Here is a 23,959-nt window from a genome sequence, read left to right on the forward strand (position 1 = left end):
TTTTTTTTTTTTTTGGTCTTACCCTCCCAACTGCCTAGCCCCAGGCGAGTAGCAGCAAACCAGTTAGTTAAATGACTCATTGACTTGCTAATGAGATTGCTCTTGGGCCAGTTAAAGAAGACAATCAAAAGAGCGGTCCCCAGGGAGAGGGAAAACAAGCTTGGCAAAATGCTGATGCATGTTAAAGCCAGGTGATTGGTTCCAGGAGTGTATTATAATATTCTCTTTTGTGGATATCTGCAAATGTTCTTAATAAACAATGAAATTTTAAAAATTAAATAGAGGAAAAAGAGATGCCTCCAGGGACTTAGGCCAATTTTTCCACATTGATGAGCTACTACATTTCTTTACTTTTGAGGTCCTGCCTGTTGACATTTCCGACACTTCTTCATTTTCTATCAATTCAGCAGTTAATTATTGAGCACCTGGCAGGTACCAGGCATTGTGCTAAACATTTGGGATACAGTGGTGAGTAAGCTTTGGCCTTTGGAGTTTAGTGTCTTCTAAAAAGCAGTTATAGTTCATTGTCCAAAGGCTGACCCAGTCCTGGTACTGTGGGAGCGCACAGTTCCTTTGAGGGTTGAGGGTCTCCCTGGTCAGAGGTGGGAACAAAGTGGTCTGGAGTACTGACTAGTGTGGCATGAATAGGAGGGTGGGCAGGGGAGAGGCCGGCTGTGCAGACAGGGACAGATAATATTGTCATTAGGTTGGCAGGAATCATTGAAGGGTTTTATATAGTGGAGTAACAAGTGGTAAGACAATGATAGGTTGGACCAGGGTAGAAAAGCTACATTCTAGAAATATTTAAGGGGTGAATGCATAGAATTGGTGACAGATCAAATGAGTTGAGAAAGGGCAATCATGAGGCACCCCTTAGAAAGGGAAAGAGACAACCTGGAGAAGTTATCTGTTACCAATGGAGAAATGTGAGGTGCCTGTGAGACCTCCAAGCAGAGATATATGGTTGGAGGCCATGTGGGATTCACAGTATAGTTTCCACCCAGGGCCACATGGTTCTCACTACTCCTGAACTCTCAGCATGACTCTAGAGCAGGGTGGCCAACACTGGAAACTCTCCCACCAGGGCATGCCAGGATCTAGGTGGCCCTTCCTTAGAACTCTCCAGCAACAAATTCTTGCTCCAGACCAACATTTCTCTAAGTGGAATTAGGGATGTATCATCCTAGAGGTCCACCAGTTCTTACAATAATGTTTTAGCTCTGTTTCAAATTCTGACCTTGAGGAGGGGCACAGTGGCCTCTGGCAATCCAGACTCAGTGCCTCTGTCATACTACATATCACAGCTGTCAGCAAAACATCATCCCCATCCACCATTTTACAGTGATACAGTTAGATGGAATCTCATTGGTTTTACATTTACTTTGGAAAACTGGTTATTTTGTAATTTATAAGAGCAAAAAACAAGTTTTTTTTTTTTAACCAAGTTTTATGTTTTTATGTGCCTAAGTGACACGATAATAAAAATATTTTAAGTCAACATGTTGGGGGGAGGCGGGTCCATGAAAAAATAACTTAAAAAGAAGTTGGTACATTACTCAGATGTAAGAAACAGTGTCCCTGACAAAAAGCAATTTCAATGCAGTGTGACAAGTGGTTTGACAGCACAGGTATGAGGTGCCCCAGGAACACACAATAGTGGCCTCAAATCCAATAAAAGAATGCTCTCATGAGGAAATGCTTAAATGGAGTCAGCCAGATTTAGAAAAGTCAGGAAAATGTCGAGGGAGAAGGCCCAGAGAACCAGAGGTCCAAAGGTTCATGGGTCTCAGGGTCAGGAATAACTGAGATGAGGCTGGTGAGCTCCTGAGTTTGGACTCTATGCAGAGGACAGTGGGGTCCACGGAGTGTGTGACACAATCAGATTTGTACTTTTGTGTTCAAGAGAATGGACCTAGGGATGCCTGGATGGTTCAGTGGCTGAGCATCTGCCTTTGGCTCAGGTCCTGATCCCAGGGTCCTAGGACTGAGTCCCACATTAGGCTCCCCATAGGGAGCCTGCTTCTCCCTCTCCCTATGTCTCTGCCTCTGTGTCTCTCATGAATAAATAAATAAAATCTTAAAAAAAAAAAAAAATGGACCAAGAGAGCAGAATTAGATGGGATGTTGTCCAATTCATGAACCGCTTAATAAAGCCAATGAAAAAGAGAGGAGAGAATGGACTGAAGGTAAAGGGTGGAAGCAGAAGGCCAGCAAAGAGCCCATCTAGGTGACCCTAGTTCTCAGGCTCCAGCCTTCGGCCTGTGTTGTTCAACACTCTGTGAATTCAAGTCCACCTCTTCTGGAAGGCCTTCTGAGGCTCCAGGATGGCTTAGAAACCTTGCCTGGGTCTCTGCTGTCTTCTGTTCCAGCAGTGAACACCTTCTGCAAACACCTGGCTAGGTCTTCCCTGCTTTCCCATTCTAGACTAGACACCTCGAGGGTAGGGATGTGTCTGGTTCCTGTCTGGGACCTCGATTCTACTTGGGAATGCTTGGTGGTACACCGAGATGCTAGGCACTGCTAGAACCCACCGTCAGTCCAAGATCTATGATCTAGGAGAGATGGTATGACATGAGGAAAGACACCCACTCTGTGCTCACTTTTCAGTGAACCTTGAATCCTTCTCCATCCTTCCTCTTTATATGCTATGAGAGTACTACAATCATCTCCCTTTTTCAGATAAGGAAACATGAGGCTCAGGGAGAGGCAGTGGACCTGGCCAATGTCCAAGCTTCCTCTTGTGGAGAAGATGGGATCTGAGTCAGTTTCTGTAACTCTAGAGCCATTCTCACAGACAGACTCCCAATAACCACTGCCCAACAAGTATAAATTCAGGTGACAAGAGTTCTGAGGGCTGAATACTCAGTGTGAGGCATCATGGAGGAGGGATGGGAGCTGGGAAGATATGGGAGGTTCTAAGTGGTGTAAGAGAAGAAGGAGAATTAGCACCATAGATTAAAGTAAGGAAATCTACTAAAGGCTAGGAAAAGACAAGAGCTGGAATGGGTGGTAGAGGGGCTTGGGGTGAGGCTTAGCTGGCTCATGAAAGGAGCACTAGGAGCTCATGGGGCAGGGGGTGGGCCTTCACTAGGCTAGGGGCCTGCTCTGTGTCTTCCAGAGAGATGAGAGCCAAATTGGAGGCAAGTCAGTGGTAGCCCGGGGTGTCCTGCCTCAGCACCATGAAAACAGAACAAAAACACCTATTGGTCAGTAGTCAGGACAGTTCAAAGGGGATAATACCTTGTGCTCGGACAAAGAGTAGGTAACATCTTCAGGTATGCTCATGTGCATGGTTTACAAATAATTTTCTTTTTGGAGCCTCCTATGCAGGGCTTGATCCTAGGATCCTGACATGACCTGAGCTAGGATCAAGAGTCAGATGCTCAGGGGATCCCTGGGTGGCTCAGTGGTTTGGCACCTGCCTTTGGCCCAGGGCACGATCCTAGAGTCCTGGGATCGAGTCCTGCATCGGGCTCCTGGCATGGAGCCTGCTTCTCCCTCCTCTTTTGTCTCTGCCTCTCTCTCTCTATGTCTATCATAAATAAATAAATAAATAAATCTTAAAAAAAAAAAAAAAAAGTCAGATGCTCAATGAACTGAGCCACCCAGGTGCTCCATCTTTTCTTTTTCTTTCTTTTTTTTTTTAAGATTTTATTTATTTATTCATGAGAGACAGAAAGAGAGACAGAGAGAGAGAGAGAGAGAGAGAGAGAGAGAGGCAGAGACACAGGCACAGGAAGAATGTGTGGAGGCTCCCTGTGTGGAGCCTGATGTGGGACTCAATCCTGGGTCGCCAGGATCACACCCTGGGCTGAAGGTGGCGCTAAACCACTGAGCCACTGGGCTGCCCTCTTTTTCTTTTTCTTTTTAAAAAAAGACTTTTCAAGTAATCTCTGTACCCAGTGTAGGACGTGAATTCACAACCTCAAATCATGTGCTCCACTGATTGAGCCAGCCAGGCGCCCCCAAAGCATTCTTACATCCAATTCTGAATCTACTCCTTACAACAATTCAGTAAGGCAGGGGAGGATTCTAACCCCCACTTTACAGATGGAGAAATCGAGATGTGGTCCATAGCTCCTATGTGGCAGAACTGGGTTTGTTTGTTTTTGTTTTTAGATTGATTGATTGACTATTTATTATTTATTTATGTATTATTTATTTATTTATTTATTTATTTATTTATTTGAGACACAGAGAGAGAGAGGCAGAGACACAGGCAGAGGGAGAAGCAGGCTCCATTTGGGGAGCCTGATGTGGGACTCCAGGATCACGCCCTGGGCTGAAGGTGGCGCTAAACACCTGAGCCACCCGGGCTGCCCAGAACTGGGTTTTTTTGAACCCAGAATCTCTGAATTTTGTCTGCCCTTTCCTTGGCCATGATCCCAACTCATTTTTTTTCCCCCAACTCATTTTTTAACCACACTGCAGACCACCAGTTGCCCTTCTACCACCAAGTCACTATTCACTGCTCTGGGGCTGGGGGCTGAATTCCAAACATTCAATGCCTTCTCACCTTCCCATGGCCTCTGTTGTTAATGACAACAAGACATTAATAATGATGCCGTGCCTCCTCAGAACTCTCCAAAACCTGACTGCAATGACTTCATGGCATTGTCTTCCCTTGCAGCAGGGAGAGTGGGTGTTTTCATGTGGCCACACAGTGTGTCAGTGACAGGGCTTAGATAGGACTAGAACCCAGGTCTCCTGCTACCTTGTCCTTACCTGCAGCACTGACAGGTTGGTCTGTCCAGAAAGGCTCAGCTTCTCCTGTTCTGAGGGGTAGGCATTGTAGCGGTGCAAGTACAGCCAGTCCCGGAGGATCTTCACTGATTCTTTGGGCAGGTTTCCTCTGCGTTTCCTCTTGCCTGCCAGGGAGAGGAGGCCTTCATCCTCACCCAGATCACTGTCTGACATGGTGTCTAGGGGCTAGGCTGGACCTTGGGCAAGCCTGGAACAAGTGACAAAGGGGAAGGGACATTATTAACATGCACTGCCTCTTTCTCTGTCTCCAAACACATCATTATTATTAGAGCCTAGGACACCGAAATGGAGGAATAGCACATCAGAGTCTCAGGCTATACCTTAGCCTGGGCAACCTAGAAGGGAGGAGTCTGAGATGCCTTCATTTTATGGGGTCAGTAGAGGACTACTAAAATAAATGGCAGCTCATTAATAAGCAGTATCAGACTAGAAAGAATTAAAACTACCACCTAGGTGTGTTTGTCATGCTCCGTACTGAGCACTTCACACTTACTATCTCATTGGATCCTCACAAAGTCCTTGTAAGAGAGATACTACTATTATCATTTTATAGATGAGAAAATCAAGGCCCAGAAAGGAAGCTGCCTAACTTAAACAGCTACCATGTAACCCAAAAATTTCACCCTAGGCATCTACCAAAGAGAAATGAAAACCTGTATTCACACAAAACCTTGAACACAAATAGTTATAGCAACATTATTCATAACAGCCAAAAGGTGGAAACAACCCAAGCGTTCATCAGTGTAGGAAGGGATAAACAAAATGTAGTCTGTCCATATGGTGGAATATTATTTGGTCATAAAAAGGAGCTAAGTCCTGATCCATGTCCATGTTACTGTGTGGGTGAACTTTGAAAATATGCTAAGTGAAAAAAGTAAGTTGCAAAAAACGTGATTCCATTTTAATAAAATATTTAGAATGGGCTGAAGGGGAACACAAGGATGACAGCTAAAAGGCATGGAGTTTCTTTTTGAGGTAATAAAAATGTTCTGAAATTGACTGTGTGGTGGTTACATAGTTGTGAATATACTAAAACCACTTGTTTGTTTGCTTTAAATGGGTAAGTTGTATGGTATGGGAGTTACATCTCAATAAAGCTGCTATGAAAACAAAATTTCACCTCTAGGATACGGTATGGAAACAGGTTTGGACCAAGGTTTGCCACCACCACCAACCAACTCCCTTGAAACTCTCTATACCATCTTGCCAGCCCAGTCTGGAAAATCTATTAATCACCATGGTCCCACAGCAATCTGAGTAACATTTACTGCACCTACTGTACTGCATTCATCCCTATTGGTTGTCTCAGACATTCTCTTTTGTCATCTAGCCCCTGGTCTGGTCCATGAATCAATTCCTCAAAAATCCAGACAAATAAGCAAGGCTGGACTCTGGTTCTCCCATCTTGGCTGTGTGACCTTGGCAACTGTGCTCTCCTCTCTAGGCTTGAGCCCTCTCTTGACCTGTCAAACGAAGGAAGGGGTTTTCCTAGACAGCCCAACTCAGTTGCTCACCCCTCTGACAAAACTTCTGGTTCACACATGCAAAAGAGATTTACATTTTAAAACCAAAAGTTCCAGGGCAAGCTAATGCCAGAATCTGAAGGCTCCTCCCTCCTCAGCCTTTTAACAGCTACCCAGTAGGCTGGGCCAAAAGACTCTGGCATCTCCCAGGTTTTGTTTCCTCGACTTGGGCCTGAGCCCAGATATCTGGGCTGGCTAGGCCAGGCTTTCGAGGGAAGGGTCTACCCCTCCCAGCCAGGCCACCTGGAGGTGAGACAGACATTGGTTAGAGGTGCCACTCCTCAAAGAACACCAACAGCAGGCTGCTTTCTGAAGTCAGGTTTCTGGGGTTTAGCTGGCTAGGGCAGTTGGATCTGGGCTCAGGGATGCGGCCCTGGCAGCCTATGAGCAGTTTACTCAGGGTTATCTGTATAAATTCCACCCTGGCTGCCAGCCAAGTCCCAGTCTGCAGGGTTCCAGGGGTGGCCCATGGAGAGGACTCCTCAGCCTACAACAGACCACTCTTTGCCATGGGGTCCCGCACTTACAATCCGGTAGGTTTCCCACATACATACCCCCTACTCACAGAGAGATGGACAGACCCAGACAGACAGACACACATACGCCCTCACCATCAAGCAACTCTGTAACAGTGTTCAGGTAACAGGCACCAACCCACCGCTTAGCTCCTGGAATCCCCATGCTTTTCACTGACAAATACAGCACACATACAGTTTACAGATCCCCACATCGAGCACGAACAACTGGTACCCACGAAACTAGCCCAGTTTCTGGACCTAGGCCTACCCACAAACTCGGACCGGCCCGCCCACCCACGATCTCAGACTGGGGAAACTCCAAACGTCATCACACCAGCGATCAATTCTTACCCCAACTGGCCTGTGGCAGCACCCTCACGACAGGCACCCGGTGCACCCTCCTACACTCTCCTCGACGCCGACCTGCAGCCGCTCCCGCACGAACTTTCTGACAACTCCCCCAGCTCATCCCGACACTCCCCCGGGCCGCGCACTCACGCCGCATTCCCAGCAGTTCACACAAAGCGCGCAGCCTCCCCCGCGGCCCAGACCTAGTCGGAGCACATGGCTCCCGGGGCGGCGGGGAATCGGCCTGCGCTCGGGGCGCCTGCACCCCTCAGCCCCCCACCCCGCGCCGGGCTCGGCGCCCCCGCCACCCCGCCGGCCCTCAGTGCGGGCGGGGCGGGGGCTCTGGAAGAAAGAAAACTCACGTGTCCGTCCCGGGGCAGGAAAAAGTTTGGTTCCCACCCCCTTCCCCCGCCGCTCCGCGCTGGCTGACTCTTCGGGGCGCGGGGCTGGCCGAGCCTGCGCGCTCGGCTTTGTGCTCCGAACTCGGCCCGGAGGGGGAGGGGAGGGGGCTGGGCTCCCACCTCCGCACCGCCCCCCCCCGCACTGCGCCCAGACTCCATGTTGGCCGCCCCCTGCCCCCGAGGCTGCGCGCTTCCCCCGCGGGAGGCTCGGCTCACGCTCGGCCTGCCCGAGGGTCCCGGCGCGCACAAACTTTCTTCGGGTCGCCGGCCCCACGCGCCCCCTTCCTCGGCCCGCCTGGGAGTGACAGATGCCTCCGAGACAGACTTTCCTTTGTTCCAAAGGAAAGGGGAACTCGCGCGGGCTCCCCAGCCCCCCAGCCCCGGGCCCTTCCCTCTGCCCCCGCCCGCAGCTGTCACTCTTGGCGGCCCCCTCCTCGGCTCGGCCGCGGGGGGGGGGGGGGGCAGAGGCTGCCGGCGGTTAGCAACGTGCACTTTTTAAACCAAACAAACCCGCCCCCCGCGCGCTCACCCCGGCCCGGGGCTGCGGCGGCCCTCTCGAGGGCCGGGATCGTAGGGAGCCGGGCCCCCCAGGAGGGCCCCGAGGGAGCCCCCGACGGGGGGGGCCGTGGGACAGTGCCCCCACCGGCCCCCGCCCGCCTCCAGCAGTCGCCGCTCACAAACACCCGAGCTCACACACCCACAGTCGCACGCGCCAGGACGACGCCCCCTCCCCCGCCTGGCCGAGAAAGAGAAACTTTCCAAGTTGTCCGCGCGCCCCCCACCCGCCTCTGTCCCCCTCCTGCGGCCCGCACTGACTTCTCCGAGCGGCCTTTCCGTCCACGCGGTCCCTGGCTCGGCCCCGGGCGTCCTGGCAGGGGGCGGGGGGCGCCGGGGGAGCGCGCCGCGTACCTGCCGGGCCTGACACTCGGCCTGACAGCTCGCGGCTGGAAAGCACCTCGCGGCCTGACGTCAGATCCCCTCTCCTCCCCCCGGCGCCTTCCTCGCCCTCCCCCACCCGTCCGGAGGGAGAAAACAAACTTTGTGCGGAGCGCGGCGAGCTACGCCCACCCCCCGCGGGGCGGGCCGACGCCGGCCGGGGGCTTCGTCCCGCCCCCCGCGCCCGGAGGGGGCGGGGCCGGGAGGGCACCTTCTTCCTGCGCCCACCCCCACCCTCAGGAATGCCACATGGCCTCCGAAGAGGAGTGGTGGGAACCTCGGCTCGGGAGAATCCGCTCGGGGGCAGGAAGTGGCCCGTGGCTCCTCTCCGAGAGCGTTTCCGGAGCGCCTACTGTGTGCTCCGCGCCGGCGGCGGGGGGCCGTTCCAGAGGGGAGAAGTCCTGCAGAAACTGACGTTTGTGGGGCCGCTCCCCGCGCCCCATCTCCCGCCGGCGGTGCGATGGTTCCCTTCGCACCAAGAGGAAACTGAGGCCCGGTCAGCCCGGGGATTTGCCCGAGCTGCTGAGGACCGGGCTCTGACGGCGACGACTCCTCTGCCCTCAACGGCCGCTAGAGTCGGGTAGAAGGCTGCCTCGGACAGAAGCCCGAAGCCCGCACTCCTGCGTGTAGAACACAGGAGGCGGCCTGAGGTAAAACAGCGCTGGAGGAGCGATTAGCCCCAGCTACGCGGAGAAGGGCCCTTGGTGTGTACATCCCACCCGGCCCGTGGGCCCGAGGGTCGGTGCCGTTACACACCCGCTCCCGGTTGACCCATGAGCTCCGGAGGCCCTAGACTTGATTCTTGTCACACCAGGATCGTGGAGCCCAGCCCTCACCTCACCGGGGCAGACCTCCTGACTAGAAGGGCCCAGCGCCCCTCGCTGGTGTTTTTTTTTTTTTTTCCTCTGCTCACCGCACCCAGCTCCCAGGATGTTTCCTTTGGTCTTCGCCAGCCCTGCCAACACTCTCTTCTTGCCTGCTCTCTGCTCTGTACCACAGTGTGAAGTCCCTGGTGACCAGCCCGCCTCAGCTTTCCCACCAGTCTTTGTTGTTCCCCAGAGCGCAGCAGCACACAGCCTAAATCAGGGCAAGGCCTTTCCTGGGCCTCAGGTTCCTCATCTGGTCCCAGATATCTAGGACCCTTGAGCAGCCTTGAAACGGCTGTCGGTCCTAATTGCACTTGAGCAGTGGAGAAATCTGAAAATAAAAATTGAGTTTTTTTCCGAACAGGCCCATCAGAAAGCTGATTAAATGACCGCCAAGGTGCACCTGGGCTCTCGATTAAAGCCAGACTTCCCTGCAACCACTTAGAACCTAGTTGGCCACACTACCCTCCTCACAGCAGAACCCAAAATATCAGTGTCACTGCCCAACGCCCACCATTTCACAGATAGGGTGACTGAGGCCCAGTGTGGCGGCCCCAAAAGATTTCTTGGGGGAGGTGGTGCTCTGTCTTCTGAGAGAAGGGAGGCTTGGGGAGTCTTAGGTAAAGGTAAAACTGCTGGGCCCTGATCATTAGGCTCAAAGACGTGTGTGGGGCAGGGACTTTGGGATGGGGGGCTGGAAGGGGAAATAGTGCATCCAGGTGAGCCTGGAGGTACGATTCTGTCCTCAACACTCAGTGGTAGGTATTGTGGTCCAGGGCATGAGAGCTGGACTCTGCCTGTTTGGGGGAGAGAGTGTGTGAGACAACCAATAGGGGAAGCCACTGGGGACCTGGGCTACAGCCCAGACACCTCCCTGCAAACTCTGCTAGTTCCCTGGGTCAGGGCTTCCCAAGGCTTGGGCTAGGTCAGGTGCCCTGGGGCAAATAGAAGGCAGCAGCTCCTTCCTTGCAGCTGGGCCACCTGGGAGCTGGATAACAAAGCAGCTTCAGGAGCCCCTCCCCAGACTTCCTGGGGGTGGGGGGAGGGGAAAGGCTGGGATGTAAAGGAGGCTGGTTAGTGTGTCAGGATTGCACTTTGTAAACGGATTCCCCAGGTAAAGCATAAGTACCAGTCAATTATGAGATTACCACATAAAAGTTTTTCAGTTCATAAGTATCAGAATTTAAAATGTGTGCACCCTCTCCGTCAGTAAGTCCACTTCCAGGAATCTATCATTAGAAATAATCACAGGACAATGATAAATGCTTATACAAGATTGTTCTTTGCAGCACTGTTCATTCCGGTGGAAGACTGCAGACAACTATATGCTCCCTCACCAGGAGCTGACTTCTTACAGGAACTCTGGGACCTCCGTACAGCAAGCAGGATGCTGTAATGGGGTAGGTCTGTGCACCTTAACCTAGGGAATGGCCAAGGTGTTTGTGTTACGACAGTTTGCAGTGTCCCAGCAAGAAGGGGTTTTGGTTATCCTTGGTTACTTTTATGGGAGAACCTTTGTAGTTGGGAAGTTATCTTACGTCATTTCTCTCTTCAGGTTTGCTACCCCTAGCCCTTTTCACATATGGAAAACTGGGTCCCTGATAATGAAGCTGGGGTCCTGACTCCAGGGACAGATCTGGGGGTGGGGTCCGGATGGGGAGAACAGGTAGGTGTGTCAGCCCCTAGGCTCCTGTGGTTGCCTCCAATGGGCCATTTTAGGAAGAGCCCCAGGAACTCAAGACTCCTCAGGCCAGAAAAGAGCCTGGATAACTCCTGCTTCTGTATTGGAAAACCCAAACTAGAGGCCTCTGCCAGTGGAGCTGCCTGTTCATTGTGCCTGTTTCTAGTCAACTTGGTTGTCACATAGGTTCAAGCGGATGTCGTGTAAGTCCACTTTCATTGAAAGAAAAAAAAAAGCCTCTGCCCTTTTTACCTGGGGTTGATGGAAGTGGGGTAAGGGACCAGTTTTTCACCTGGTACCCTGAGGTGCCAAAGCATAAAGGAAATGGGGTTCTGTGGGGTGGAAGGGAAGAGTCCAGAAAAGGCCAGGGTCAGTGAGTAATTCAGGAAACAGTGGAATCAGTCAGCTGATAGGACCTTGAGGGCCAGGGCACAGAGTTTGGATTTGGCATTGCGGGCTGTAGGGAGCCTTGCGGATTCCTGAGACCCGCTAAGGAGAGAGATAGGAAGTGATTGGAGGTAGGGTGATCAGGTGGGGTAGCCCTGGGTAATTGAGGCCAAATTGATGGAGACCTGTCTCTGAGGTCTAGGTAATTTGTGGCTCTCCTACATGAGGTCCAGCATTCTCATCTAATGTGGATTTCGGCTTATCAACATCTTCCTTTTTAAAAGATTTGTTGTATTTGTTGATCATCCACGATATGCTTAGCTTACTCCATGTGAGGTATTCACTCTTATTTTTGAATGCTTAGGGCTTGACAGTCTTTGTGCTTGAACCTGGAGAACCCACTGCCTGGGCTGTCAGGAAGGGTTTGGGCAACAGTGCCAGCTGGTGGCTGAGGGGAAGGGATATGGGATCTGGGATTTGGAGCTACTAGCCAGGTAATGTAGGCAAATCATCCAAACCCTTTGAGCCTTCATTTTCTCATCTGTGGAGACATCTGGCTTTGGTGAAGGTCAAAGAAAATAATGGCTGAAAACCCTTTATGAATTACGTTCAGTGCATCCAGAAGAGCAGATATTGTTATCAGAGTGTCTTAGGTTTGTCTCTAGTGACTGTGTGGCATTTGACAATCTGCGTTCCAGTTTCTTCTTCATCTGAGAAGTGGGAGGGTTGGACACAATAATTCTAAAGTTCTCTTCCTTCTTTGGCATTCTACCATATAGACTTAAATATTTTTAAAAATATTTTTAAAAAGAGAGAGATCACGCACAAGCGGGGCAGAGGCAGAGGGAGAAGGAGAAGCAGACTCCCCACTGAATGGGGAGCTCGATCTGGGGCTTGCTCCCAGGACCCTGGGACTAAGACCTGTGCGGAAAGTAGATGCTTAACTGGCTGAACCACCCAGACACCCTGGCTTAAATGATTTTAAAAATATGTATGTATATGTATACATGTGTTTATATCTGTGTGTGCTGCGTGTAGAGATATAGATATAAATGCTTGTTTGCCCACAGCTTTTTAAATTTTTATCTTTTCTGGTTTAAGCGCTGTGGAGTATTATCTGGAAGTTGTATATATCTGTAAGACTTTCTTAACTAGCCAGGCTAATCTTTGTTCTAGCTATACTTCATTATCTGATTTTCTTCCTTTTCAGTTTGTATCAAAGGGATATTTCACATGAGCCCAAATTGTAGCATTTTAACTCAGGGCTATTGGTGTGGCAGAGATGCAGCAGTGACCTGCATGTAGGGTTACCACAGTCTCTTCTCTTGATGCCCTCAGGCTTCTAGACAAAGATTAAGTAGCGAGTATTAATTTGAGAATTAAGATTTCTTTTGGTTTTCTGGTAGTCTCCTCTTCTACTTGCAAGGCACTGGGTATGGCACCTCCAATCATGGCCATAGAAGTTAGTCAGTGTTGGCTATTGTGGGGCCTGGGAGACTTAGTAACTGTATTTTTCTTCTTCTTCTTCTTCTTCTTTTTTTTTTTATTTAGAGTCAGTGTGATAGGATAGATGGGGATCAGATCCATTTGGCATAGTTTTGTCTTTATAGTGGATATTTTCTTCTCCTGGAGTATGGTATTTTTTTAATTATTTATTTATTTATTTATTTTTTGAGTATGGTATTTTTTTAAAAAATCAGTTAATTTGAGAGAGTGAGCTAGTATGTGGAGGTGGGGAGGAGGGGTAGAGGGGGAGAGAATTCCCCCTCCTTTATAAGATTTTATTTATTTATTTGAAAGCAGAGCGAGAGAGAGAGCACAAATGGTGGTGGTGGGTGAGAGCATTACAAGGGAGAGGGAGAAGTGGAAGCAGACTTTCTACTGAGCAGGGAGCCCAATGTGAGACTTGATCCCAGGACCCTGGGATCATGACCTAAGCCAGAAGCACTTAACCAACTGAACCACCCAGGTGCCTCAGGAGAGAGAACCTTAGGCAGACTCCCAGGTGAGTGCAGAACCCCATGAGGGGATCGATGTAGGGATTGATCTCACAACCTGGAGATCATGACCTGAGCCAAAACCAGGGGTTGGACACTTAACACACTGTTCCACCCAGGCGCCCCTCCTGGGGTATGTTTTATAATTCCAAAAGCAATACACTGTTAATTAGGGCAAGTTAATCAATGCAGAGGCATATAGAAACAAAGTGAATAATGCCCCCCTCATTCCCACCTTCCAGCACTAGCAGGACTAGCAGGTATGTATCCTTTCTCACCTTTTTCTACTTTCACATAAATGCATGCAAATACATACACACATCCTGAGAGGTGTTTTCTCTCCTCTCTCTTATTTACATTCCCTACCACCCCATTTCGACAGGGCTGCAATTTACATTTTCTACATAAATATCTTTGCAGTTTTGAGAATTTCCTGAAATAGATTCTCTGAAGTGGAATTACTGGGACAAAGAGTAAGAATGGATATTTTTAGGGCATAAACCTGAAGCACTCTCCATGACAGTGTTTGTAGTGTTTGAGTGCTCGCTCAGCCAAGTCCTGAGCCACAGGAGGTGTTAGCAATTTGGTGTGAACCTTTTTTTCTTTGATGGCTGAAGAATAGCCTTTGGTTCTTTTAATCTGCATTTTTTATTATTAGTGAGATTGAATATCTTAACATTTTGTAATTATTGTACTTTTGTCACCTGTGAATTATCTGCACATCTTTTGAAGTCTTTTTAAAAACTATTTATTTATTTATTCATTCATTCATTCATTCATTCATTCATTCATTCATTCATGAGAGACTTAGGGAGAGGCAGAATCACAGGCAGAGGGAGAAGCAGACTCCCTGTGGGGAGCCTGATGTGGGACTAGATCCCAGGACCCTGGGATCATGACCTGAGCCAAAGGCAGTTGCTCAATCACTGAGGCACTCAGGTGCCCCACACCCCCTTTTTAAAAGACTATATTTATTTATTCATGAGACAGAGAGAGAGGGGCAGAGACATAGGCAGAAGGAGAAGCAGGCTCCATGCAGGGAGCCAGATGTGGGACTCAGTCCCTATCCCTGGGGATCATGCCCTGAGCCAAAGGCAGACACTCAACCACTGAGCCACCCAGGCGTCCCAGATGCCTCTCTTTTGAAGTCTTGAGCTTCTTTTTGACTTGCAAACTCTTTTCAGTAGGGTGCTTAACCCTTGTTTATTATGTTTGTTGCAGGTAGGTTTTTCCCCAAGGTTATTGTCTGCCTTACATTTTTCTAAGCTAGATTGGTTTTGTTTATTTTTTATTTTATTTATTTATTTTTAAAATTTTATTTATTTATTTATTTATTTATTTATTTATTTTTATTTATTTATTTATTTATGATAGGCACACAGTGAGAGAGAGAGGCAGAGAGATAGGCAGAGGGAGAAGCAGGCTCCATGCACCAGGAGCCCGACGTGGGATTCGATCCCGGGTCTCCAGGATCGCGCCCTGGGCCAAAGGGAGGTGCCAAACTGCTGCGCCACCCAGGGATCCCTAAAATTTTATTTTATTTAAATCCAATTAGCTAACATATGGTATATTATTAATTTCAGAAGTAGAGATCAGTGATTCATCAGTCTTATATAATACCCAGTGCTCATTACATCACGTATCTTCCTTAATGCCCATCACCCAGTTATCCTAGCCCCCTATCCACCTCCCCTCCAGCAACCCTCAGTTTGTTCCCTAGAGTTAAGAATCCCTTATGGTTTGTCTTCCTCTGTGATTTGATCTTATTTTATCTTCTCCTCCCTTCCCCTATGCTCCTCTGTTTTGTTTCTTAAATTCCACATATGAATGAAGTCATATGAGCATCGTCTTTCTCCAATTGGCTTGTTTCATTTATATAATACCCTCTAATTCCATCCATGTCTTTGCACATGGTAAGATTTCGTGTTTTTTGATGGCTGAGTAATATTCCATTGTATATGTATACCATATCTTCTTTATTCATTCATCTGTCAATGGACAGCTGGGCTTTTCCCATAATTTGGCTATTGTGGACATTGCTGTTAACATTGGGGTGCAGGTGTCTCGTTTCACTACATTTGTATCTTTGGGGTAAATACCTGGTAGTGTAATTGCTGGGTCATAGGGTAGCTCTGTTTTTAACTTCTTGAAAAACCTCCATACTATTTTCCAGAGTGGCTGTACCAGCTTGTGTACCCACCAGCAGTGCAAGAGGGTTACCCTTTCTCTGCATCCTTGCCAACATTTGTTGTTTCCTGACTCGTTAATTTTAGCCATTCTGACTGGTATGAGATGGTGTCTCATCATGATTTTGATTTATGTTTCCCTGATGCCCAGTGACATTGAGCATTTTTTAAAAAAAGTAAACCCTATGCCCCATGTGAAGCTCAAACTCACGACCATGAGATCAAGAGTCCCATGCTCTTCCAACTGAGCCAGCCAGGCTCCTGTTTTGTTTGTTTATGTTTAACTTTTTACTTGGTCAAATGTCAGTCTCTGTGATGTTGTCCATTGCTGTTGGGCTAGGAAAGAGTACAAGCAATCAACGGATATTCACCTCCACTTTTTGACTTTGTTCCTTCAAGGCCTACTTTTTAACATTTAACCCTTTATTACATCTGGACTTGATTTTGGTTTCTACTATGAGGCTAAGAATCCCAATAACTTTTTTTCTGAATGGCACACCATTTCTTATCATCTTTCCTGTCTTCTTGGATGTGTGATGTCACTTTTTCCAAGGCGGTAAGTTCTTTTTTTTTTTTTTTCTTTCAAGGCGGTAAGTTCTTATACTGTGTTCATGGTATGTCTCAAGGAGGGAATATCTTTTTTTTAAGATTTTATTTACTTATTCATGAGAGACAGAGAGAGGCAGAGGGAGAAGCAGGCTCCATGCATGGAGCCCGATGCGGGACTTAATCCTGGGACCTTGGGATCACGCCCTGAGCCAAAGACAGACGCTCAACCACTGAGCCACCTAGGCATCCCCAAGACTACTACTTTGGAGGTTGAAAAGACAAATTTCGGCCAGAGAAGGAAAACCTTTGAATTTCTGTAATGGAGACAGATCCTCCTCCGTGAAGCTAATGACTTTTGTGTTTTAAGGACCCTCACTCTTGTCTCTTCCAAGGCCCCTGGAAGGGGTCATATAGTTCTATAAAATGTACAAAATTAAGACATTTTTATTGTAATCAGTTAAGACCACTGTCTTATTCCACTATGACTTCTCTCCTCACTGTTTTCCTGTTAGGTGACCTCGTGTTGGTCCTGGACATTTTTTGGATCTGGCTAAAGGTTGGGTTAGATTATACTTAGTTTAGTTTTTATCTCTTTGTGTGGTTTGCAGTCACTTACACTAGTGGTATGGATACGCTTTGGTATAGGAAAGGCTGCAAGAACTGAGTAGTATCACCATAGACAGGTGTCCTACAGCATCTGCACTAGAAGTGCATAAGGATGATAAACAAAATTTGAAACACCTGGAGTCCGAAACTGGTCTATGGAAAATTCTTCCAATCATAACGACTGTAAAAATAGAAGCAAAAGACTCAGTTCTTACCAACACTTATTAAAAGTGAAAGATTTCAAAAAAAAAAAAAGTGAAAGATTTCTTCTGCCAGGAATATACTGGATAATGCAACTTATATAGTTATAAGTGTACATGTTAAAAGAAAGACTGAGTCATCTTTATTTTCTCTATATAAAAAGATATTATAAAACCTTTCTCATATGAAGGGCCATCAGAGAATATGGCCCCAAAAGTAGGAAAAAAAGACTCACAGAGATGTTTTAGGCAGTTAAAAAAAAATGTTATTTTTTGGATTTTGTGATGTTTGTGATATTTGTTAGTTTTTAAAAACTTTGTAATTTGCTATAATTTTTTTTCTCATTTTTAAAGCAATATTCACATTGTTCAAATTTTTGTATATTTCACATTATTTTTCTTAGGGAAGGTCCCCTCAAATTATGTAAGTGTCAGGTCATACAAAACATAGATCTGCCTTCAACTTTAGGATGAATGTTTTGGCAAAGATAAAGCCTTATCCCTTCAGAAGATCTGGGTATAATTTGTCCCCTCTGGTCTTTTGGAAAATGAAATTTTTTGCACTCTATCTTTGTGTTTTTGTGTTTTTTTTTTTTTTTTTTAAAGATTTCATTTATTTATTCATGAGAGATACAGAGACAGAGAGAGGCAGAGACACAGGCAGAGGGAGAAGCAGGCTCCACGCAGGGAGCCCGATGTGGGACTCAATCCCGGGACTCCAGGATCACGCTCTGGGCCGAAGGCAGGCGCCAAACCACTGAGCCACCCAGGGATGCCCTTTATCCTGGTTTTGACACTGAAAGAAAACCTTTGAAGGAGGTCAGTAAGTGAATGATACTTTATGCACTGTTCTTCACTTTGCTTTTTTCAGTTAACAGCATATCTTAGAGACCTCTCTCTTTGCATTTGAAAAGCTTCCTGGTTCTTTGGGTGGGGGGGATTACCTCTTACCTCTTATGTAGTATGGATAGACCACATTTTGTTTATCCATTCATCCATCAGTAGATGCTTGGATTCTTTCCACCTTTTGGCTGTTGGTGAATACTGCTGCTGTGAATGTGGTGTACAAATATCTGTTCTAGGCCCTGGTCTTTTTTTTTTTTTTAAGGCCCTGTTTTCTATAATTTTTTTTTAAATTTTTATTTATGATAGTCACACACATAGAGAGAGAGAGGCAGAGACACAGGCAGAGGGAGAAGCAGGCTCCATGCACCGGGAGCCCAACGTGGGATTCGATCCCGGGTCTCCAGGATCACGCCCTGGGCCAAAGGCAGGTGCCAAACCCCTGTGCCACCCAGGGATCCCAAGGCCCTGTTTTCAATTTGGTTATATATCTAGAAGTTTCGTCAGATTTTGAAGGCATTACTCTTCTGTCTCTCAGCTTTCAGTATTGCAATTGGGAAGTCCTGAGTCATTCTGAATACTGATTCTGTGCATATGACCTACTTTTTCTTCTGTAGAAAGTTCTAGAATCTCCTCTCATCCTTAGTGGACTGGAGTTCCTTGATGGAATGCCTTGAGAGGGGTCCCTTTTTGCCATTTTGCTGGGAGTTCTGGTTGTTGAGTGGGGCATGAAAGCCCAGGGGCAGGTTTCCCTATTAGTACTGTGAGCGCTGTGCCTCTCTGGCAGTGTTCCAGGAGCTGGGTGGAGCAAGAGGGCTGAGGTTCTGGACATCCTCAACAGTTAATATGTGGACTTTTGTATAATCCCTCTGTTGCTGGTACCTTCTCCATCTTCTGTGCCCTCTGTCCACCTGTCCAGGGACCTTCTTTACTCTCTCCTAAAAAAACATTTCTGATCTGCCAGAGTCTGTCCTCCATGAGGGGACAAGGTGGGTAATGTAGGGAGGAGATCTAGGTGTCTACTCTTTGGAGTTTTTGAGCCGTTTCTTAAACCCTCTTCTACCAGTTTTTCCTACCACTAATTTCTGAGCCTTTTGAGGATTCTTCGGTATAAATCAGGCGAAACTGTCAGTTTTTCATATTGCCTACGTGGTGTTGCCGTCTGATAGTACTTGTCCATTTCTTTCCAGCCTCAAAAATTTCGCTGTGGGTTCCCTCTTCTCTTCTCCATTTTCTTCTGGGTTTTTGCATTTTGAAAGTAGAGTTTTAAAAGGAGTCATGTTACATACTTGACATAAATCCACCTGCTTCAACTTTATTTTTTTCTCATGTGGCTTCCCAGTGGCTCCATCTCCTTGGGTCAACTAGTCTGCCTTTCTCCCTTTGGTTGGAGGTACCTTTATCCCTGTACCAAATCCCTGATCCATTTATCTGTGTGTCCTATTACTGAACTTTGTCTTCCACTTCAACAGATGTTTCTTGAGCACATTCTGTGTGCCAGGTTCTCATCTAGGCACTGGGAATAAAAAGCAGTATATTAAGCAAAACACTCACCACAGGGAGATTACATTCAAATGAAGGGAAACAGGCCATAGGCAGATGATGTCAGAGATAAATGCTCAGAAGAAAAATAAATCAGAGTACTGGCATAGAGAGTGAGAGGTTGAGCTGCTGTGGATAAGTTGGTTAGAGGAATGCCACCTCAGGAGGTGACATGGACTAGAAATCTTCAGTGGATTAGAGACTCCAGCCATGGGTAGATCTTTGGAGGGCTATTGCGGGCAGGGGACATATCAAGAGCAGAGACCCTGAGACAGAAATGAGCTTTGGGGAAAAGCAAGAGCAGTGTGGATTGTTGAATTGTCTACCTTTCCCTTCAAAACCTTTCAGTTTTTACCTCATATATTTTGGTGCTCTTTTGTCAGGTACAGATACATTTAAAATGTTTCTATCTTTCTGACGGATTGACCCTTTTGTCCCTATACAGTGTTTCTCTTTATTTCGAGTATTTTTTTAAAGATTTTAAAAATTTATTTATCCATGACAGACACGGAGAGGGAGAGAGAGGGAGGCAGAGAGAGAAGCAGGCTCCTCGCAGGGAGCCCGATGCAGGACTCCATCCCGGGTCTCCAGGATCACACCCCAGGCTGGAGGTGGCGCTAAACCGCTGAGCCACCAGGGCTGCCCCTATTTCAAGTATTTTAAACCCAGACAGTCTGACTCCTAAATCCACATACTTACTAATCTGCCCTGCCTCTCCAGGTGTGTCCCCAGATGTTCCTCCAGCATCTGTTTTCTCAGTCATTTCAGACTCACTCAGGTGTTCTGTGTCAGCTGGATCTTCCTACCCAGGGGGTCTTTTTTTTTTTTTTTAAGATTTTTTTTAAAAGATTTTATTTATTTATTTATTCATGAGAGAGAGAGAGAGAGAGAGAGAGAGCGAGAGATACGCAGAGACACAGACAGGGAGAAGCAGGCTCCATGCAGGGAGCCCGACGTGGGACTCGATCCCAGGTCTCCAGGATCATACCCTGGGCTGTAGGCGGTGCTAAACTGCTGCACCACCGGGGCTGCCTACCCAGGGTCTTGATAAGACCAGCTGGAATTCTGTTCTCTACTCCAGGGAAGTCCCCTTCAGCCCTTCCCAGGATACTTGTAGATTGCTAGACATGCCTGTTCGGCACTATGTTGGGCTCTGGGGCCTGCTGGCCTACAAGCATGGCCTGGTTCTGTGTTGTCTCCACATTTCCGTCCCTTTCCCTTTGACCTCTCTCAGGGTCTCCCCTCAACCTTCCCACCCCTCAGCAAGCCATGCTAACACATGTGGAATAAGTCATTTGCAGTCAGAAGGTAAGAGGGAAGGTGTACTCGACACAAACACAGGACTCCGATTTCCATGTTCCCCATCCTTGGACATCTTCCAGTGCCCTGGCTACTGGAGGATTTGTCATGGCCCAGCAGTACCCAACCCTCTACCACCTGCTCCTGGCTCTGGTCTCCTTCCCTCTCTCCTCACCCCTTTCTTCTCTGGAGCACAATCAGATCTCTCCCTCTGCCTTTTGTAGAGCCATTTAATGGTGCTTTAGTTGTCTTTGTTATTTTGACTTCTCAAGGGTCAGGCATGGTCTGCTTGGGTCCAACCCATCAAGAGATTTCCCTCAACCCAGACCAACTTCAGAGTTGTGTGGGGCAGCAGTCAGAGAGAGAAGCTTGAGAGAACTTTCCACCTGGCTTTGTGTGCTGGGCTTCTTCTTCTGACTTGCTGCTGTGGCTGGGTGAAATGTTGGCATTTCCTGGACATTTTGATTATTTGAGGGAACAGAATATTTGAAACCAGGACTTTCTAGAAGAGTCTCAGAGATCTGTGATGATGAGTGAATCATTGAACTGAGGCCTAAGGAGAGTCTCTACCAAGTGGTAGAGTCAGTTTTCAAGTCCTATCTAGGATATACCCTGGCCCTGGTGGGTCCTTTCTGGGTGTACTTTGGGTTATTCCCTTCCTCTCCCTGCACCCAGCTTCCTATATGGGAAATGGAAATAACTACCCTATCTCCTTATAAGCCTGCCATGAGAGATAAATGGCAAAATGCTTATGCCTTGCTCCGCCTAATGCTTGGGAAACAGGGAAAGTTCCATCAAATAAATCTTTACTAGTTACATTTTATGACTTCCTACGGGTTTCTGATCTGTGTTTCACAAATCGTGTGTGTGTGTGTGTGTGTGTGTGTGTGTGTGTGTGTGTGTGTTTCATATGGGAAAGACAGGCTTCTGTGCTAAATCAATAGCAAGAGGATACTTAATTTTTGCATGGAATAGCAGGAAGCACCACAGAGAAATCTGTCATTTCTTTTTTTTTTTTTTTTTTTAATAAAGATTTTATTTATTTACTCATGAGAGACAGAGAGAGAGGCAGAGACACAGGCAGAGGGAGAAGCAGGCCTCACGCAGGGAGCCTGATGTGGGACTCGATCCCAGGTCTCCAGGATCCGCCCTGGACCAAAGGTGGTGCCAAACCGCTGAGCCACCTGGGCTGCCCCGAAATCTGTCATTTCTTTGGTAGAGAACAAAGTATATGTCCATACAAAAACTTGTGCCTGAATGTTCATAGCTGCCTTATTCATAATAGATCCCAAACTGTAAGCTGCCTGGATAGGTATCAGCTGGCGAAAGGAAAAGAAATTGTGTTATACTTGTATGATGGATTACTATCACCAATGAAGGAGAACTACAGATACATGCAGTCATACGAATGAATCCCACAAATATGCCAAATGAAAGAAGCCAGACATGGAAGTGTGAATATTGTTATGACCTCTTCCCATAAAACTCTAGAGAAGGAAAAGCAATCTATGAAAAGTAGATCAGGTGGGAAGGTGGGCTGGCCCAGAAATGGGAATGAGCAAAATTTTGCCAACATTGATTACATTTTTCGTGTAAAGTGGGTACATTTTATTTAAAAAAAAAAAAATGGGTTGCAGACAAAGCAGCAATAAAGGGAAACTTGCAACAAGTGGTTAAATTTTCTCATACATTTAAGTTGACCAACAGCTCACATAGGCAGTTTAACTATGCTCTTTGTTCATTGGGTTGTAAATTTACTTTCTTGTCATCCCAGATGGAGACATTTTATGGCTCAGCATCTGAATAAACAAAATCCTTTAAGGTCCAAGTACCTTGTGCCCAATAGTTTCCCTTTAGCTGAAGTGAATTCTTAAGGGCAGATTTACATCTGACTTCATATTTTTCTCTCTCAAAGGCAAGGAGTGTTTCTGTTCTATTTCTGTGGATCTCTATCCTTAGATCATGGGGAGCTGCTGGAGGGTTTTGGACAGGCCAGTGACATGGTCAGATACACTTGGGAAGAACAACCTGAAACCACCCTGTGGAGGATGGATCAGAGGCAGGTCAGGGAGAATCAGGAAGGCTAGTTAAGAGGCTGGAATAGGGCAGTTCATGAACCAGTATGCTTAAAATGTATGCATTTTTCTTTTTTTAAAGATCTTATTTATTCATGAGAGACAGAGGCAGAGACATAGGCAGAGGGAGAGCAGGGAAACCTCCCTGCAGGGAGCCCCATGTGGGAGCCCCATGTGGGACTTGATCCCAAGACTGCAGGATCATGCCCTGAACCAAAGGTAGACGCTTAACCGCTGAGCCACCCAGGCGTCCCATACTTTAGTTTTATTTTTTTATTTTTATTTTTTTAAAATTTTTATTTATTTATGATAGAGAGAGAGAGAGAGAGAGAGGCAGAGACATAGGCAGAGGGAGAAGCAGGCTCCATTCACCGGGAGCCCGACGTGGGATTCGATCCCGGGTCTCCAGGATCGCGCCCTGGGCCAAAGGCAGGCACTAAACCTCTGAGCCACCCAGGGATCCCATACTTTAGTTTTAAAATATGAGAACAAAAGACTATCACAGTAGTCCACATGATGTCCAGAGGCCTGAGAAAGGGGTTCCAGGCCAGGCTGGGAACAGTGGACAGTGTAGGGACTTGAGTGGGATTCTAGATGTAGAACTGACAGGGTTTGAGGAGCGGCTGGGAAATCCAGGAGGCCTTGAGGGGAGGAATGGGGAGGGGGCAGGACAGGGAGGAAATCAGGTCCTTGAGCACTGAAGATGAGCCCTTTAGAGTGGTGGGGGGCAGCCCTGGCTGAGTAAATAAACTTACCCTGCAGCTCTGGGATTCTGCTAGGATGAGGAGCCAAGAAAAGGCTTTTTTTTAAAAAAAAAAAAATTATTTATTTATTTATTCATGAGAGACACAGAGAGAGAAGCAGAGACACGGGCAGAAGCAGGCTTCCTGGGGCAGCCCTGGTGGCTCAGCGGTTTAGCGTTTAGCGCGCCCTTGGCTGGGGGTGTGATCCTGGAGACCCAGGATCAAGGCCCACGTCGTGCTCCCAAATGGAGCCTGCTTCTCCCTCTGCCTGTGTCTCTGCCTATCTCTCTCTCTCTCTCTCTCTCTCTCTCTCTCTCTGTCTCTAATAAATAAAAATCTTAAAAAAAAAAAAAAAAAGGCAGGCTCCCTGCAGGGAGCCCGATGTGGGACTCGATCCCAATCCCAGGTCTCCAGGATCACGCCCTGGGCTGAAGGCAGGTGCTAAACCTCTGTGCCACCCAGGCATCTCCAAGAAAAGGCTTTGACCCCATCCTC

The 23,959-nt window shown here is 47.4% G+C and overlaps 1 protein-coding gene and 1 long non-coding RNA gene across 7 annotated transcripts in view; one reads left to right on the plus strand and one right to left on the minus strand.

Moving 5' to 3' along the window:
* TGIF2 (TGFB induced factor homeobox 2) overlaps window positions 1–8,642 on the minus strand; it is a 14,747-nt gene extending 6,105 nt beyond the window's left edge. Inside the window, exons 1-2 of one of the 4 annotated variants that reach the window (XM_026009749.2) lie at window positions 8,371–8,562; window positions 4,726–4,951 (exon numbers count right to left, since the gene is read on the minus strand). In XM_026009749.2, the coding sequence (XP_025865534.1) occupies window positions 4,726–4,917 (192 nt within the window). In that variant the 5' untranslated portion in view covers window positions 4,918–4,951; window positions 8,371–8,562. Of the gene's footprint in view, window positions 1–4,725; window positions 4,952–7,156; window positions 7,400–7,515; window positions 7,639–8,370 lie in introns of those variants that run through there. The other 3 variants (XM_026009751.2, XM_026009752.2, XM_026009750.2) reach the window with 3 other exon arrangements.
* Window positions 8,643–8,651: 9 nt separating this feature from the next.
* The window catches only part of LOC112928193 (uncharacterized), a 152,177-nt gene continuing 136,869 nt past the window's right edge, over window positions 8,652–23,959 (plus strand). Inside the window, exons 1-2 of one of the 3 annotated variants that reach the window (XR_003236714.2) lie at window positions 8,652–9,140; window positions 10,646–10,756. This is a non-coding gene — a long non-coding RNA (uncharacterized lncRNA). The remainder of the gene's footprint in view (window positions 9,141–10,645; window positions 10,757–23,959) is intronic. The other 2 variants (XR_011996931.1, XR_003236713.2) reach the window with 2 other exon arrangements.

This window comes from Vulpes vulpes, chromosome 14 (genome assembly GCF_048418805.1).
Source record: "Vulpes vulpes isolate BD-2025 chromosome 14, VulVul3, whole genome shotgun sequence".
In the NCBI taxonomy this organism is placed as follows: Eukaryota; Metazoa; Chordata; class Mammalia; order Carnivora; family Canidae; genus Vulpes; species Vulpes vulpes.